At 41.2% G+C, this 17,891-nt stretch overlaps 2 protein-coding genes across 4 annotated transcripts in view; one reads left to right on the top strand and one right to left on the bottom strand.

The window, feature by feature from the left end:
• Positions 1-2,722, top strand: part of mbd2 (methyl-CpG binding domain protein 2) — a 28,539-nt gene extending 25,817 nt beyond the window's left edge. For all 3 annotated transcript variants that reach the window (XM_079289240.1, XM_079289241.1, XM_079289239.1), the window contains one exon: positions 716-2,722. The gene's annotated coding sequence lies outside the window, so the exon portion shown is untranslated. The remainder of the gene's footprint in view (positions 1-715) is intronic.
• A 2,792-nt stretch (positions 2,723-5,514) lies between these two features.
• Positions 5,515-9,189, bottom strand: LOC306792707 (lysozyme C-like; the record flags this gene model as incomplete). The annotated part of the gene is made up of 4 exons (XM_079289987.1): positions 5,515-5,581; positions 5,670-5,748; positions 8,464-8,622; positions 9,063-9,189. 4 exons carry the CDS (start codon positions 9,187-9,189, stop codon positions 5,515-5,517), a joined length of 432 nt encoding a protein of 143 aa, XP_079146113.1.
• Positions 9,190-17,891: the final 8,702 nt, after the last annotated feature.

The following is a 17,891-nucleotide window of genomic DNA, read 5'->3' as shown; positions in this document are numbered from 1 at the left end:
TTTCATGAAAGCAAAACACTATTATAGGACATTTAGTACGTTTATATTCAGCATGTTAAAAGAGATCTAAAAAGAATTGTTTTGGGACGCTTTGTCTTAAGTATCAACCACATTGACAGGCCCAGGTGTTGCTGTGTCACCAAACTTCATGGTCAAGATGCCACTTTCACATTCTCATTTCAGTGAGATTCACACTTTATGTTTTGCCTTTTCATCACAGACAGGACACATACATGCAGAAAGAAAAACACAAAAACTAATTTCAGTGAACTTTATGATCAAAACCCAACAGAAACCTCAACTCAAGGTCCACTGACTCGCTTTACAGTATCCGGAGCTATCAACTATGTCACATAATCTTGATTGGCCGATGGAGTTTACTTTTTAAGGCCACACAGACCAGAAGCTCTGAAAGTGCTCTGGATTAAATCACAATAGCAGCTGAGCTTGCATGTCAACAGATTTATCTCAGTGACAAACTCAAAATAATGCGGTTGAAAGTTCCAGAACAAGATTGTAAGTGGCCCTTGAGTTTGGATTTTGTTTTTCTCAAACTAAAACAAAAACTACTTCAGACAGTCAGGCAAAAATAGAGCCAACATGATGTGCTTATAATAGTTTCCTGTGATCACTGTGGCAACAAATGACTCCAGAATCTGTCAACTAAACTGCTACCACTGACAATAACTCTTTGTCTCTCTGTTTCTCTCTCCAGAGTTCCTCTGTTCACCAGCCTCAGGTTTATAATCCACCTCCTCTTCATCCAGACAACAGACCAGAAACAGACCTCCCACAGACTAAAACCCACCTGCACTGATCTGTTGTCTCAGGAGGCGATTGCTTCAACCTTCCCGTTAAGGAAACTATTTTCAGGATCTATTGACATCTGGAAACTACACTGATGTTTTCCAGAGCAACAGCAGCAACAACGGCAGCAGCAACCACAGCAATAACGGCATCAGCAACAACACCAGCAACAGCAGCAACAACGGGAGCAGCAACCACAGCAATAACGGCATCAGCAACAACAACACCAGCAACAGCAGCAACAACGGGAGCAGCAACCACAGCAATAACGGCATCAGCAACAACAACACCAGCAACAGCAGCAACAACGGCAGCAGCAACCACAGCAATAACGGCATCAGCAACAACAACACCAGCAACACCGGCTGTGACTACAAAAGGACAACAAACAGCCGCAGCGTTAAAAGTTGCAGCAACATGAAACAGCAACATAGGAATGAGCAACAGCAGCAATAAGTGGAGTATCTAAAGCAACAACCGAAGCCTCTAATCCTCTGCGTTTTATCATGTGTACAAACTTTACAACAAGTGCTTACCTTGACTCACTTTTCGTGCTTTTTGATATAAAGCTGATGAAAATGATTTTAAAGAAATGCTGAAGAGCCACGCCCTCAACAAACCCAAAGTCAGATTGCAAACTGCTGGACAGCTTTTGCTAAATCTACGAACTCTTCGTGCGCTCTTTGATGATTTTGGTTGTTTGTGGTGTCAGATTGTTGTCAGTTTTCTGGGTTTTTATTAAAATAATGAGAATTTACATGAATATGAAATGGAACAATTGCTTATTTAAGACAAATTTTATACCTTGAGAGAACATATGTGTACATTTCTTGGAATGGAGTAAAGAAATGATTATATTCACCATTGCTTGTTGGTGTTCTTTTAAATTCTGCTGACAAAGGACTGTGTTTCTAATGACGTTGACAATCAATATTCTCCACCCTGCAGACAGCTCAATCAAAAGGAATGGGACAACATTTTGGGAAATACACCACCTTCCTTTCTTCTGAGAGTGCGATGAGAAGATCGATAAGAACTTTATGTTTGTGAGTTAAGTGCGGAGCTGGAGTCAGGATGTGGTTAGCCTAGCTTAGCATAAATACTGAAAGAAGGGACACCGCTAGTCTGGTTTTATCCAAAGTTTAAAAAAAATACGCCTACCAAGACCTCTACAGTTCATGAACATTCTTTGTATCTCATTTTATTTATTTCTGTGCATGGACGGACAAGAAAAAACAACATTTTGTGGTTTGTTGGGGTTTACGTGCTGGAACTATTTTTTGTGAATAGCCAGGTGCAGTGACTTTGTGATGACTTGTCGATTGTTGGTTATCCACGCTCTCTCCTTGTCTTCATAGGTTGTCTTCTCTCTACTACCTGCCTATCTCTTATCCTCCTCCACCAACACAACCCGTTCTCACTCCCAACTCATTTAATAGCACCACTTGGTCAGCGGCCCTCGCCGTTTGATACCGAGGCACCCGTTAGCATCTGTATCAGACGGGATTATTCGCAGGTCGGAACAACTGATGCAGTGTGAAGAGCAAGACCGTCTGCTTAGTGAGGAGCTCAGGGTGGAAGGTTGGGTCAAACACAGGACACCGCTGTTTGTGTAGCTTGAAACCAAGTCAACGTCATCTTACTTTATTTGACCGTACTTTTGTGACGTAGCTTACATAGACCACAGTATTTAACTAACGCCAGTTACATAACAAACTTATTTGAACCCAAACCATCATATTTTTCTTAAACCTAACTAAGTAGGTAATAAAGTGCTGTAACCCTAAAATCTGAGTAAATCTACATTGGAAATTGTATGTTTCCTGTGAACACGGAGGTTTATTTTGAAAAGACACTATGTAACGAGTGTAAACTGACACGTCCAACACTGACTCTAGAGGGAAACCTAGAGCATCATGGTTTGAAGCCTGGGGCCACTGACCAAGCATCAGTATTTGATGAGTTGGGAATGAGAATGTGTTGTCCAACACAGCACTTTATTACTTCTGCGCTGTATAATTAAAGTTTGCTTGGTTGTTAATAGCAGCAGATCAATGCCTATGGTTTTGAAATGACTTGTTCAACTGTCACACCTAGCTGAAAGGTTTGAGTGTACTTACATTTCCTGATCACATTCATGTTCCCCAGAGGACGAACCCTTTAATGACCCCATCACCTTTCTTCTAGCTCCACCCTTAGGACTCACTTTTACATTTTTAGCTCCTTTACTGGCTCGGCTGTAAAAAATATCTAAATCATCAGTGTGTTGTTGCTTCTGTCAGATTCCTGGCATAAACTGTTCCCAGTCCAGATGTTGGACTTTGTCTGTGACTATGAGCTGTGTGTGGTTAAAGACAACCCAGCCTGCCAGCTCTGCCCTCATTTGCATCTGCTAATGGCTCTATGATGCCAGTTTCTGATCACTGCAACTACACATTTCAATTCCTGCTTCATTGCCAGATGCTCCTCTCTCTCTCTGTCTCTCTCTCTCGCTCTCTCTCTTTCTCTCTGTCGCTCTCTCTCTCTCTCTTTCTCTCTGTCTCTCTCTCTCTTTCTCTCTCTCTCTCTCTTTCTCTCTGTCTCTCTCTCTCTCTCTCTCTCTCTCTGTCTCTCTCTCTCTCTCTCGTCCAGGGATTCCTGTTTCCATCCGGTAACAGCAGCTCCGATCGTGACCTGCATCAGAAAACACTTGCTGAGGTTAAACAGGAGACATGAAGCTGCCGCTAATAATGATGTCTTAGTTTGTCATGATATAAATTTATGCTCAATCATTGCAGCCATGAACGCGTTTTTAGGGTTTCCATCAGATTTTGGAACCTGGCTGCGGGGAATCACATCAAGGAACTGACAAGTTACAGAAAATGGTCTTACAGTTCAATTTGGTTGAAAGGCTCTGCTCTTTGAGGGAGCTCATACAGCAAAAAATACCAAACACTCAATACATAAGGACGAGTCTGGGGAGGTCAAAGCAACTTTGCTCATATGAGCATATCAGTAGAGTAGTTAAGTGGCAGGTTATACTGTCCATGTCTTGTCAGGGAAGGGCCTTCCTCAAAGTCTATATACATGTGATTCTTGTGACGACTGGGAAAACTTGTATCTACCGAACCGTGAGGTGTAGTTGAAAGCTCTGGAATAGGCTCGTAACCTTTTTTTTAATCTGTTTCCAAATACACCCAAGACCGTGAGGACATTTTGACCAATTCGTACTTCTTCAACAAGCTGCTAAAACGTGGTTTCAGGTGGTTTTGGATGGCGGAGCATCTGTAGCTTCGCTGCTTATTCCTATTTATTTTTTCTTTAAGCAGGTTTTGTGATTTTATTATTATATTTGGGCTATGCGTCTTCTATAGTAGGCCTGTAATACTCCAATAATATTCCAACTAACAATATAGGTTTATTGTGGTGTGTTTGTATATTTACTGTTGTTTGTAGCTTTTAGTATCACACTATAATATATTATAGGATGTCTTCCAAAATACCAAACACCAAAGTATGGATTACATGTTGTACTACCTCATTTGTAAGTGCCTTCATCATTTCAAGTGTTGATTGTAAAAGGAAATGTTATTGCGATCAAAATGATACAAATAACTTTCATGAACTGAAAACACACTGGTTTAAGTTCTAGCAAGAAAATACGGACAACTCCCAGACGGTACAATGTCGTCGTAGCAACCTGTCAATCACAGTAGCCCCGCCCTAAAGCATACTCTGCTTTATGGTCTGTTTGACTCCAAATGGACCATCATGTACTAAATGAACATCATGCTGTATTGAAGAAGACTTGAAACGAGAGATTGAGACATAAACTCATGTTTACAATGTTTACTGAGGTAATAAATCAAGAGAGAAGTAGAGTCATTTTCTCATAGACTTCTATACAACCAGACGTCCATGATGTCATTAAGAAGAATGCAGGTTTAAGGCACCTTTGCAATGCCTTTAAGTCATCTGTCCGAGTCCTCAAAGGCTTTCCAAGAGTTCGACTCCTACATGGAGGTCTTGGTCTTATACTAGACAGTAAAACATGATTCAAATAAGCTTGGCTGTGCAGGGTTTGAGGACATTCGGGGCTTGGCCCAGACTTCTGTGGGAGGTCCAAGGGATTTCTCCCACAAACACGTGTTTTTCCGACAGAGGCAGACTATTTGTACAAGACTCCCGTGACTGGTCTGGTACACACAAGAATTTCATCATTTGTACTTTAGAGAAGACATGTGAATGTGCAAAGTTCTCTAAATCATGATGCACATGCCATATAAGAACAAATCTGTTTGTACGAGTGGTTCATGCACGAGGCCTCTGGAATGAACTTGTTTTCTTCAACAACAAAAAAACATGCACAGAGAAGTAGATTCATTTACATCTCAGTCCTCATGCCTCACAAAGATGAAAAAGACATTTCTTCATTGTTTTACATTCATGTTTAATTAACAACTGTCATAAGAGAGAATTAACATTTTAATCTGGTTTTGAAATGAGTCCAACAACGGATACAAACAGAAATCACCACATTTCTCTTCACTGATTCGATTTTTGACATGATGTAAATTATAGACTAAATACACCAAGTGTTTAGACAGTAAAGATTTGAATTGTCTGTATTTGAAAGGAATAATCTGTAGCTTCATTATCTCTACATTTCACTCCAAAGATGGGAGACTTTGATGATGTCGATGACAGCTTCTCGGGTCCACATGTTGATTAAAGGCCGCATCCTGCCACATAGGCGCTCAGGTCACGGTTCTCGCAGTGACGGCGCCATGCCACCCTGAAAACAGACAGAGGGACATAACTCATCTCTCCACATGTGGAAGTTTGCGTTGTGAACGCATCACAGTCACATGATCAGATCTTACCAGGCTCCGATGCCATTGGGATCCCGAACGACGCGCTTGGCACAATTGATCGCCACACTGACATCATCAGTCAGAAGCTCTGTGATGAAAAGAAACATCAGGATTTGAATGGTAATTCAAAAAGTGGACATTAACGTCACTGCAAGTACAGCATGTGCTACGTAATGAGTGGAGAAACCAGCCTCTCCAAAGGTCAGTGATAATAATTGAACTGGTAAATGGACTGCATTTATATCGTGCTTTTATCCAACACACTTTACAAATTGTCTCTCATTCACCCATCCGCTTAAGTCCTCTTTCCTCGAGACTTGATACATTCTGATAGATCATGCATATTATGCTACTTTACTACAAAGAGCTCTGTGCTAAACAAGTTGACAGTGCTTCTTTGAGATCGGCTCTCGCTGATGCTTGTTTATCGCGACATAGTAACAATTGGGGGACATTGTTCATTGTGATCCATCGTTCCGAAACCCCAATAATCAGAAAAATGTCATTGGACAAAAAGCCCATTTGTCCGGATAAAATAAACGTCCATCACTAGACTAACTTCTCCGATGTGCAAAACATGTTGCGATCGGTAAGTTCTGATGACATCATTCTGCATAATAATGACCCACGAGCTTCTGTTCATTGCAGGGAGAGTGTGTATATTCTCAGCAATGGGCCTTTGGATGAATTGTTTTTTGTTGCTGTCGGACAAATGGGTCTTTGGTCCTATTGTGATTTTGGAAAATTGTGATGTCGAAACAATGGCACGAATAACTAAAGGCAAATTCATATAATCAACATTTTTATCAACTCAGATCTTCTCTAATTTGGACTGTGGTGGCTGGTCGTTAAGAGAACAATGTTCAGGAATAATTTAGCAAAAAGAATCAAACCTGAAACGAGCCCTCCCATTCCCAGTGGAATTTGCTTGCATACACTAACATATCACCAGTGGCTTATCGGGAGAATTTGAGGTTCATATGTTGTTCAAGGACACAATCCACTCTACCCAAGGACATTTTGATAACAAAAGTTTAAATAGGAGGATGTTGAAGTCAATCGTTCTTTTTGTCCTTTGGGGAAAATGTAAGTAAGTAAGATTTATTTATAAAGAGCTTTTAGACATTAGTCACAAAGTGCTCAAGAGGAGCAGAATTACAAACATAAAAAGAAAATGTGACCAAGGGCCAATAATTTACATTTAAGAATGCAAAAAAATCAGAAAGTACAAAATTAAAAAATGGCTAAGAATCAGGCCTAGGACATGAGTTTCTACCCAAACGCCAGTCTGCATGAGTGTGACTTGAGCTGATTTTTGAACGAGTTCACAGAAACAGCTAAATGCAAGGGTGCAGGCAGAGCATTCTACAACCTTGGTGATACTGCCTCAAAAAAAGGAACTCCACAGCAAGCTGAAAATCATGTGACAAACAGCAGTGCTACATATCCCATTGGAGTTGTTCGTGTCCATGTTATGAAGAAGAGTCCAATATTCACTCTTTTTAGCTCAGGAGGCCGCAGTTTGTGCCGTGTGTGAAACGAGAAGCCAATGTTGATTTATTTGTGACGTGACTTCCGCACTTAAGCAACGCCACTTCCGTAGACTTCTTTACATTCTAATACAATGTAACTTCTTTACATTCTAATAGAATTGTCTTCTGAAGATGAACAGGACAATTTTCAGTTTCCAGTAATGGTTGGGTTGTTACTTTGGGTGCTGCTTTAGTATTGATCATGTTTTGATATTTGAGTCATGTTGTGGATGATCAGATGGAGTTATGATGGTAGCAGTCGCCCAATTGCAGATTCAGCTTGAGCAAAACCTTTGTCTGTTGTGTTCAAATCAGGCCCATAGGAGTTTACAAGGCAGGTGTCCTTTCTCACAACACTGACCTGATGCATCAAGTGGATATGTTTTGCTGAACATAATATTATGCATTGGCCCTCTACATCCTCTAGTCTAATGAGCATACTTATAAACGCACTGTTACAACTCCTTCATAGTGTCATATTGCTTTTCGGAGAATTATGATGATAAGTTCATCGTAGATGCAAAAGTATACTTATGTACAATATATTATGTTGAACATTGTTGCTCCTGAATGGATCACAGCAACCCAATTATGTTCAACACAGCTCCATGTCCTTGGTCATGGTGCCACAGCACTTAAAAGAATAAACTTCATCATTCTCACAATTCTGACCCTTTGCTTTTTTATTAACAGCATTTACTTGTACTTTTACTTTCAATGCTTAAGTACATTTAATATCAGAAAATTACTTTTGATACTTAAGTACAATAAATATCAGATACTTTAAGACTTTTACTCAAGTAGTGTTCTAATAGGTGACTTTTACTGGAGTAGTTTTCCAGGAAGGTATCTTTACTTTTACTCAAATATGGCTTTTCGGTACTTTATACACCACTGCCATTACATTACAGTCATTTAGCAGACGCTTTCATCCAAAGCGACTGACAATTCAGAGTCTATCACATTTATACACCGTAGGCACAACTACGGGACCAATTTTGGGGTTAAGTGTCTTGCTCAAGGACACATCGACATGCAAGTAGAGCTGCAGAGTTGGTCAGAATTATCCATGGGAGACACTTACATAATGCGGAACATTTTGATTTACTGATAATAGTAGAAACATAATACCGATTATTGCAACTTTAAAGCTTGGTGGCAGATAAGACACAATGGTGACAAAAACTTGGATGACAACATGGCAGGTAAAAAAATAGGAGGAAAATGTCCCCCTGATGTTAAAGTTTTGGGTGTGGTGGTTTATCACTGACCGCTGCACCTGATGTTACAGCCATTCGATGTGGTGGTCTGGCCGTTATTACACCAATAGCGGCTGTTGATCTGGAAGATGCCGTAATCAGTTGATCCGTCGGTGTTGAGGTTGGTGGCCCTGGTGTTGTAATCCGACTCCCACTTGCTCAGACAAACCCCTGAAGAGGAAACAGAACAGGTGCACATGGAAACCCCTTGAAAACTCAATATCGGGCATGGAAACCCACAGACGAGCCTTGTCAGAAAGGTCAAAAGGCATCAAAACCCATTTGGGAAGATCCAGCCAACTCCATGACAATTTGCCCACTAATAAAGATTTTGATATTGACTTTCATACTGTATCAAAATGAATGGAATGAATGGTGTCTTATGGTGGAAAACATATTTTGGAATGTCTATTGTTACAATACATTATTTGGTAAGACAAGCTTCTCAGATTTGAAGTACACGCATATGCAAAACGTACAAATTGTAATGAGTAGGCTGGAATGGACCTAAGTGATGTTATCTTGCACAATAAAAATAAAAATGTACAGAAAATGAGTAATATTCTTCTGTTCCAGACACAGTATCTGCAGACTGTCGGTCTAATACTCACAGTTAGCCAGGCTGTGGCCTCGGTAGCCGTCCATCCCATTAGCCTTCAGCACTCGGGCCCATTCACAGCGCTGGTAGACCTTAGCGCTGGCCACAGCCACCAAGAGCAGAAACACGAAACCCCTCATATTTGACTCTCTGCTGGACTGAATATTTCCACTGCTGCTGCTAAACGTCCTTTTTATAAACAAGAAGCTCAGCTGAAACCACTGGCTGCTTTACTGCACACTTGCTCTTTGTTTTCTTTGAACTTCGTCCAATTCCAACAGAGCTTTTGAAAGAGTGGAGATTCCACTTTCCACTCACTTGGAATCCGGGCTTTTGTGTTTCGACTTTGATCAGCTGTTTGTTTTCAGTGTGATAAGAAAGACAAGGATAAGTTGGAGATCTGACACAAATTCATCTGTCAATGAAAATTAAACTCTTATGCCAACCATTCAAAAAATTATTCTCGGTCTAATAAGTGTCCAACCTGACTTAACAAAAGAATAAAGTAATGTTCATTTTCAGCATTTCTCATCAAACGTTTTAAGTTTGTTCACATCCATGTTCACTAGCAGGCAGTCTTTGTCTTGACTGCCTTTGTTGCCACAATACGACCTTTTTTGTGTCACCATCTGTAAATCAGTGGCACATAACATGAAATCGTGAGTAATGTGTATCATGTTGCCAGTGTTGCCATAGACTGTATATAAGAAGTCAACATAGTCACCGGAATATCACCCATTGGTTTGTGGTTTTGCCATTTTTTCACCTTATTAGGAGTGCTACAATAGAATGATCTATTATCACCTCCTTAAAGTATAATCACACTAATAAACCTTAAATCATTTGATCAGAGCAGCACTTACTCCCTACATTTACAATTTAAATTGATTTAATGCAGGGGCGGGCCAGGGTGTCTGGTTCCTCATCTTAAATAAATGTAAATAATTTATTTTTATACTTATTTATATTTTCCAATGGTGGGCCTTCAGGGCCAGCAAAGCCTTCTCTGTTGGCCTAAACAGAATCACAAAGTTATAGCTTCTTTATAATTTTTCATAAATACACTACATGTATTCTATTTTTCCCCATTAGCTAATTTCCTCATTGCACAGCTACTCTCTTCTTCAGTTGCTCTGCTTCCAGCCTGCAGCGCTGCTTCCAGTGTAGCTTGATTTAAGTAGAGTTTTTATCCAATCAGATTTTGCCCCTTTTTCTCTCGGTAAGAAGAGAGGCTCGAGGCCTCTAGGACGCCATTGCAGTTTAAGTAAATGGGGACGATATTGTTGTTTGTTATAGTCTTCAACCAATCAGATCTTTAGTTTGTGTCAGGATCCCTGTCTGACCCATTGTGTGTTAACCTCTGTTTCCCCCCAATCTCCTCTCCTCATGTGTCTGTCATTCCCCTGTTTGTTTTGTTATGCCATGTGTTTGGTGTTTTCTCTGGCCGCCTCCAGACACCTCCCATTGCCACCGCCCTGATGGACGCACAGCTGCGGACAATCTGGCTCGTTACCCGGCAGCATATCAGCCCTGGTCTTGCAGGCCTGGGTTGTCAGTCCGTAGCGTCTTCTGCCTCGGTAGCCTCCGCCACCGGTCCGTAAATTGAACCCCGGTGTATCTTCCCGGACTAATCTCTCTCCTCTCTGCTACGGGTGTAGAGTACTGGTCGATCTGCGAACTCTCCGGTGTCGAGCCACGGGACTCACACCGTCGATCTACCGGATATAATGTTTTCGGTGGACTGCGCTCAACATGGCAACCCACCACATAACAGACACTCTGACCCCAGAAACAAAACATTTTACTCTGGTGAGGCGCGTGTGTTCTGGGAGGCACACTATGCTAAACTAGCTTAGCAGGAAACCAACAGCAGCTCACACGTTACAAACTCTCCCCGCAGTGTTTAGCTGTTCCCTACTGATTCAAACAGGGCGAGTTTAGAACAAAAGCACACAATTCCCATTTCTCCAGACCATGATTCTTGCTTTGCAAAAGAAAACAAAACCCCAAACAGAGAATCAAATGCCCGACCCTAACATGACGGGATGCGTCGTCATTAACGGACAATGCATGTAGTCAAAATCAATGTAATTAACACAATGACAAGAACAAACTCACAAGAACCAGTCACATATATTTATGGCAACAAATCAATCCAGCAACACGTGCTGCACTAAAACACGTATTCTGCCTCACACCGAAGAGCATGGGCCATTCAAATGTTATTCACATCAGAGGGAGCAATATTAACCATATCATAAAAACGACACCATAGACAAATGAACACAGTAGTAGCGTTACTACTGTGTTACTACTGTGTATTACTGCAGATGTAAAAACACAAGCACTTCACTTACCAAAGTCGCTGTTCAATTAAAGACAAAGTACAGTCAGCGCCATAAGTATTTGGACTGTGACACAATTGTTCTAATTTTGCTTCTTTTCTCGACTCCAGTGGATTTGAAATGAAGCAGTCAATATGTGGTTGAAGTGTAGACTTTCAGCTTTAATCCAAATGATAAAACAAAAATATCACATTAACTGTTTAGGAATTACAGCCATTTTTACACAGTTTCAGAGGCTCAAAAGTAATTGGACAAACTAACATAATTGTGAATATAATAATTATTTTTAATACTTGGAGGAAAATTCTTTACAGCCAATGATTGCCTGAAGTCTGGCACCCATAGACATCACCAAAAACTATTTTTTTTTCCCCCTGGAGATGCTTTGCCAGACCTTTTACTGCAGCCTCCTTCAGTTCCTGCTTGTTTGTGGGACTTTCTGCCTTAGTTTTATCTTCAGAAAGTGAAAAGCCTGCTCGCTTGGGTTTAGATCAGGTGACTGACTTCACCAATTAAAGAATATTCTATTCCTTTGCCTTGAGAAGCTCTTGGGTTGTGTTCACATTATCTTTTGGGTCATTATCCATCTGCACTGTGAGGCGCCATCCAAACAGTTTTGTAGTATTAGGCTGGATCTGAGCAGATAGTATAGCGCTAAACACCTCAGCTGTGAATCACCAATGAACACCAGTGACCCAGTTCCATTGGCAGTCATCATACATGCCCATGTCATAGCGCTGCCTCCACCATGTTAAACAGATGATGTGGTTTGTTTCGGATCATAAGCCATTATTTTCCTTCTCTACACTTTTCTCTTCCCATCTTCTGGTACAAGTTCATCTTGGTTTCATCTGTCCAGAGAATCTTTTTCCCACACTGGTCGGGTCTTTTTCAGATGTTTTCTGTTAAAGTCTAATCGGGCCTTCCTGTTCTTCAGTGTTACCAGAGGTTTGCACCTTGTTGTAAACCCTCTGTATTTAGATTCATGAAGGCGTCTCTTGATTGTGGACTTTAACAATGACACACCTACACCCTCCAGTGTTCTTGACTTCAGTAGATGGTATGAAGGGTTTTTTCTTCACCAAGGAAAGAATTCTGCGATCATCCACTTTAGATGTCTTCTGGGCCTTTTGGTGTTGGTTAGCTTGCCAGTGCATTCCTTCTTTTTAAGAATGTATTCAATTGTTGATTTAGTCAATCCTAATGTTTCTGTTATTTTTCTGATCGGTTTGTTAAGTGTTTTTAGCCTATAATGGCCTCCTTCACTTGAATGGACACCTTTTTGGTCCGCATGCTGAGAGTTCCAAGGACCAGCTGCTAATTTAACATTTTGAATCCTATTGTCTGCATCATTTTTCATGAAATAGTGACAGAATAATTCCATAATGGTTCTTATAATATTTGTGTTTTATCCATTTAATTAAAGCTGAAAGCCCTGACTGTATGTCCTCCTTTCTTTGTTAACAAAGATCAATGACGCGGTTGTACAGTACATCAGTGCGGTTCAGTTCCAGCCAGAGGTCCTCCTGTGAACGTGTTTGTTGAGTTGTAGATCCACTCGGGTCTCTCTCAAAGTTTTCAATAGCACCATAGGTTATAATTGTCCTGTCGTGCTATGGTGTCGTATTGCTGCCTTGGTTAGCCAACTCAGGTTAGCATTGCACAGCTCCAAACAGCTCCAAACACCAAGACGCTCTGTTGCAAATGAAACGCATTCTTAGCCAGAACATGTGCAGCGCTTCTCCGACGCTGTCAGCAAGAAATACTGTTCGTACAAATCCTTTTCCATGCTGGGTCAGGGCTGCTAGCTGTGGGGTTGGCCGACTCTTTCTTACGATGTCCAGCTTTTCTTGAAATGTCCTTCTCCAGAAATCCGTTTCTCCTTCAGCCATCGAGTGTTAAAAAAACAAATCTAGGTAAAAAAAAGGATCTACACCAAGCAAAAGGCTAAAAATGACATATCTTTCAACTTGAACTGTTACTACGATTAAGTTCTGCTAGGTGCTTCAGCGTCACAACAGTCACGCTAGCCCACTGACCAATCACGCCGCACGTTAACGCTGAGCTAAATGCCTGAGCTGGCGCAGGAAGTACAACCTCTACTGGGCCTTTTTCCTGATGGTGTCGACCACTTTAAGTCATGGGAGATTGTGGATCCCAGAAACCTGAAGGTCTATCCACACAGTCCTTCTGAGGCAGGAGAGAACAAAGAGGGAAAGCACTGGATTTGGGGGTTGATATTCAGCTCCACTGATGAACTGAGGACTCTCAGCTGTGGGTGCTTCAGTGATCACAAAGCGACATCGAGTTGTACGAAGGATCATATAAATGTTTCACGAAAGTATTTTTGAGTCAGGCTGACCTGAAACAAAAACACAGCTCTCTTCTAAAAAGAGGCATAGTTAAGTCAGGGGGCGTAACATGGAGTATAATGTACTAAATGAACATCATGCTGTAGTGAAGAAGACTTGAAACTACAGATTGAGACCATAAACTCCTGTTTACAATGTTTACTGAGGTAATAAATCAAGGGGGGAGGAGGGTCATTGTCAAGTACTTGCACATGTCATTTCACATTGCCTGGCACAAATTTGTGCCTTTTCGTATTTTTGATTTGAGCGTGCCATGCAAAAGGTTTACTTTGTGTGTTTAAAACTGAGGTTTACAGGATTGATAGCATATGGGCTAAGCATGCACAGAAACACCCTTTAAACTTTACTATCTTGCTGAAGTAGCACATTGTTTTGTCAGGTTGTTATGGTTAAACTCAAAACAGAGCTGTTGAATGGTGAAACCACAGTGACTCAGATTGATACTGACAGAAAAGAGAAAACTCCACTGTTTCGTAATGTTTGCTCATACTGGCCGGCAGTCAAAACCAACAGCAGCAGACTGAATAAATATGATAAAAATACAAAGCATTTAAAGTGACCTCTATACCTGAACTGTGCACAGTTACCTTTAAGTCTCTTTAATGTATTTCTGAGAGGTTCTATGGCATCGAGCCATGTGGGAGTGCACAGTAGCAGTTAGTAGCAGGATGAATTCATTGAAAACCTAAAAAAAACAAAATCCAACGTACTCCTTTAATTCACCCCGAATGCAACATTTGTACTGAACAGCTCTCCTCAGACTTTATACTAATATACATAATCTAAGGAGAGATGTGTATAAACTCTATTGATTTTCTATTTGCAGAGAGAAGTTTTCCTGTTCTTTCTTGGAGCAGCATCTTGTGGCTCTGAGAGTGCCTGCAGCTTTGTGAGGACCGGTTTTAGATCTCAAATGGTGGACATTTTTAGATGAAAACAATGGAAAAGTGTAAATACTTTTTTAAATTGAGGAAATGTTTTGTCATGTAGGGGACATTTAATGAAAGTGATGTCATTTTGATGACAGAACATTTATAAAAGTGAGAAGAAGTCACTGTTTGGGAAAACAGAGTGTGATAAATGTGGTGTGTGTGTGTGTGTGAGGACATTCAACAGAGACAACATTTTGAAAAAAAGCAGAATGAGGACATTTTTGTGGAAGTAAGATTTTCTTTTTAAAGTGACAACAGTAATGATAAGAGAGGACTTTTTGAAAAGGCAGGACATTTTGGGCATTTTAGGAAAGCTTTTAAAAAAATGTAAGACGTTTTGAAATTTTGAGATTTTTAGAAGGTGCAAAATATTCACTCTTCAAAGAGTGTGAGGGATTCGACTTTGTACAGAAGTGTGTGCGTGTCTGCAAACATTGAACATCAAACACTGTACAAAGTGATCTCAGTGTTTACTGATTCAAGCTCAGTTGAACTTTAGTTTAAAGTGCAAACTAAAGGTGTATTATTTAGGAGTTGCTCGTTCTCCTAAGCGCCGAATGACACCAATACTTCACAGAAAGTGAGAAAAGAAGAGGCGCTGTCTGTCACTGCTGGTTCCATTCTGAGACATTTTATCATACGGAGCTGTAATCACGCTCATAATGGAGTTCCTGAACTCCATTTACGGCACTGACTTTCTCTATTCTCTCGTGGCGCTGTGTTTTCAGACTGCTCTTCATCAAAACGCCCTCGCTCGCTCTCCTCTCTCTCGGTCTCATCTCCAAATCCGAAAACACTGGCACAGAGATTAATCAGCCGGGCGAGCGAAGGCAGTCGGATCAATTAAGCTGCACACGGAGTGGGGAGACGAGAATGGATTTGTCTGAGAGGGAACGAGAGGGAGCCTGAGGAGATGTTGAAAAGAGTGTAAACCAGTGGTTCTCAAACTTTTTCTGTCGCGCCCCACTTTGGAGGAAGATAAATGTTCACGCCCCACCGCCACAACAAAATTGTAACAAAATTATCCATGTTGAACTTTTATTGAAACAACATTTTGTGACTCCTCAGTCTGTGCTTTTTCAAATAATAGAATAAAGAAAATTGCAATCACTTTTAAGTAAACCAGATTGCTCCATCAGAAAAAACAAATAAAATGTGCAATCACTTTGTTAGAACAATGCAAATGAAGTTATCTGTGCAAAAAGGAACTACAATTTGGCAAAAAGCCTCCTGTGGACAGGTGTTGTAAATTAGCATTTCGCTTCAAACACTTAACCAGTGGCGGCTGGTGGAACATGTTCTAGGTTGGGCCATCCTATCAATTTCAGCAAACATCCCAGTATGATTTAATGCAAAAACAATGTAAGTATCAAACACGCATTATTACTTGGCAGTTAAATATTTAACATGTATTCCAACACGAAAACAATTAGTAAATAACACTTATATAATATAACATGTTCATTTATTGAGATGCCCCTATGGACCTTGTTATAGGAGGTGAAGATCATGAGAAGTAAACATGAAGTGTAATTATGAATACTGATGTTAAATTAAGCTGTGATGAGTTTTCACTGTTAATTTAACATCTCTATTACATGTTGATGCCTCCATGACCAAGTTAAGCAGATGAGACTGAGGACAGCTATGTAGAAGAAAAGATGTTCACTTTGTCTAATATGTAGCTTGACAGAGTTCTCCATGTGTGTCCTGGTGTTCTCATGTTTCCTTACCTCCTCATCCCTCACTCCCTACCCTGGTGTTCTCATGTTTCCTTACCTCCTCATCCCTCACTCCCTACCCTGGTGTTCTCATGTTTCCTTACCTCCTCAGCCCTCACTCCCGTAACTGTCCGTGCTGGATCCGTCCCCGTTGTTTTAAAAAGCTAAATAAATGATTAGCATGACGTCATCCAGCTAGCCAAACCTGTCTGGTGTACAGCTAGTACAGAAGCTTCATGTACTGCTTCCCTTTCCCGCGAGTCTGCTGTCTGATTGTGAGGTCAGGCTGATCTGATATCAGCTCTTTGGCTGCAGAATCTCCTCAAATAGTCCTGCGGCATAGCAGACCAATTGTTCAAATTGTTCTAAAAGCACCAAAATTGGCACACATGTAGATTAATACATTCTGAACAATTTTGGATATGGAGGCATTCAAGATTCTCCCCGTAGCACATTTGGCGGCCATTTTTCAAAATGGCCGCTATTTAACATTAGCGTCATTGAATATGTACCATAATTTGTCTTTTTGTGGATGCTAGAGGTGATAAGTGTGCTAGAGGTGAAAAGTATTGTACAATTACACATACTTGTGTGCTTACCAAATAGAATGGCTACCATTTTACAAGAAAAATGAGTTTTACTTTGCAGCGGCAGCGGTGGTGGCAGTGACGGCGGCTGCAGTAATAGTATAGTGTTGAGTGTTGATTTCTGAAGAATGATGTTGCGCTCTTCGCACGATTATATATCAGCTGCCAGACCCGTAAAGGGAATCTAGAAGAGTTCTTCAGGCATGAAAACCAGCAATGCCCTCCAGCTTTATCTGACGGAGGGAGACTGTACCTAGGGAGCAAGAGTGACTTGCTGGTGTGCCTTGAAGGCCATGCTGAGCCTCAGTCTGAAGCGCCTACTGTCACTGCTGTTGTCCTCGATGGAGCAGTAATCGTACAGATGTTGAAGCCGGGTACTGCCAACACGTTCGAGGAATATGCACAGCAAGTGTTCATCCCATACGTTGTACAACAGCTCCAACATGTATCACGTCTTGACCTTGTGTGGGACAGCTACAGAGCAGATTCCCTGAAGGCATCAACCAGAGAACACCGTGGAAAGGGAGTACGTCGGCGTGTTGTCGACTCGGCAGTTATACCAGGAAATTGGCAAAGTTTCCTGCGAGTTGATGGCAACAAAGTGGAGCTCTTCAGCTACCTCTCCACCATGCTTGCAGAGTCCTTTCAAGAAGAAGGCAAGGAACTGGTGGTCACTGATGGGGAGCAGGTGATCTGTGTTCCACACCAAGAGGACGTCAACTCACTCGCACCATGCAACCAAGAAGAGGCAGACACTCGCATGATGCTACATGTAGCACATGCTGCACAACATGGTCACCACCAGATACAGGTTCGAACAGTAGACACTGACGTCGTGGTCCTAGCAGTGATGGTAGTCCAGAAACTACCAGCTGGAGACGAACT

Source organism: Melanostigma gelatinosum, assembly GCF_949748355.1.
Source record: "Melanostigma gelatinosum genome assembly, chromosome: 18".
Lineage (NCBI taxonomy): Eukaryota > Metazoa > Chordata > Actinopteri > Perciformes > Zoarcidae > Melanostigma > Melanostigma gelatinosum.
This window is presented reverse-complemented; position numbering and strand designations above follow the sequence as displayed.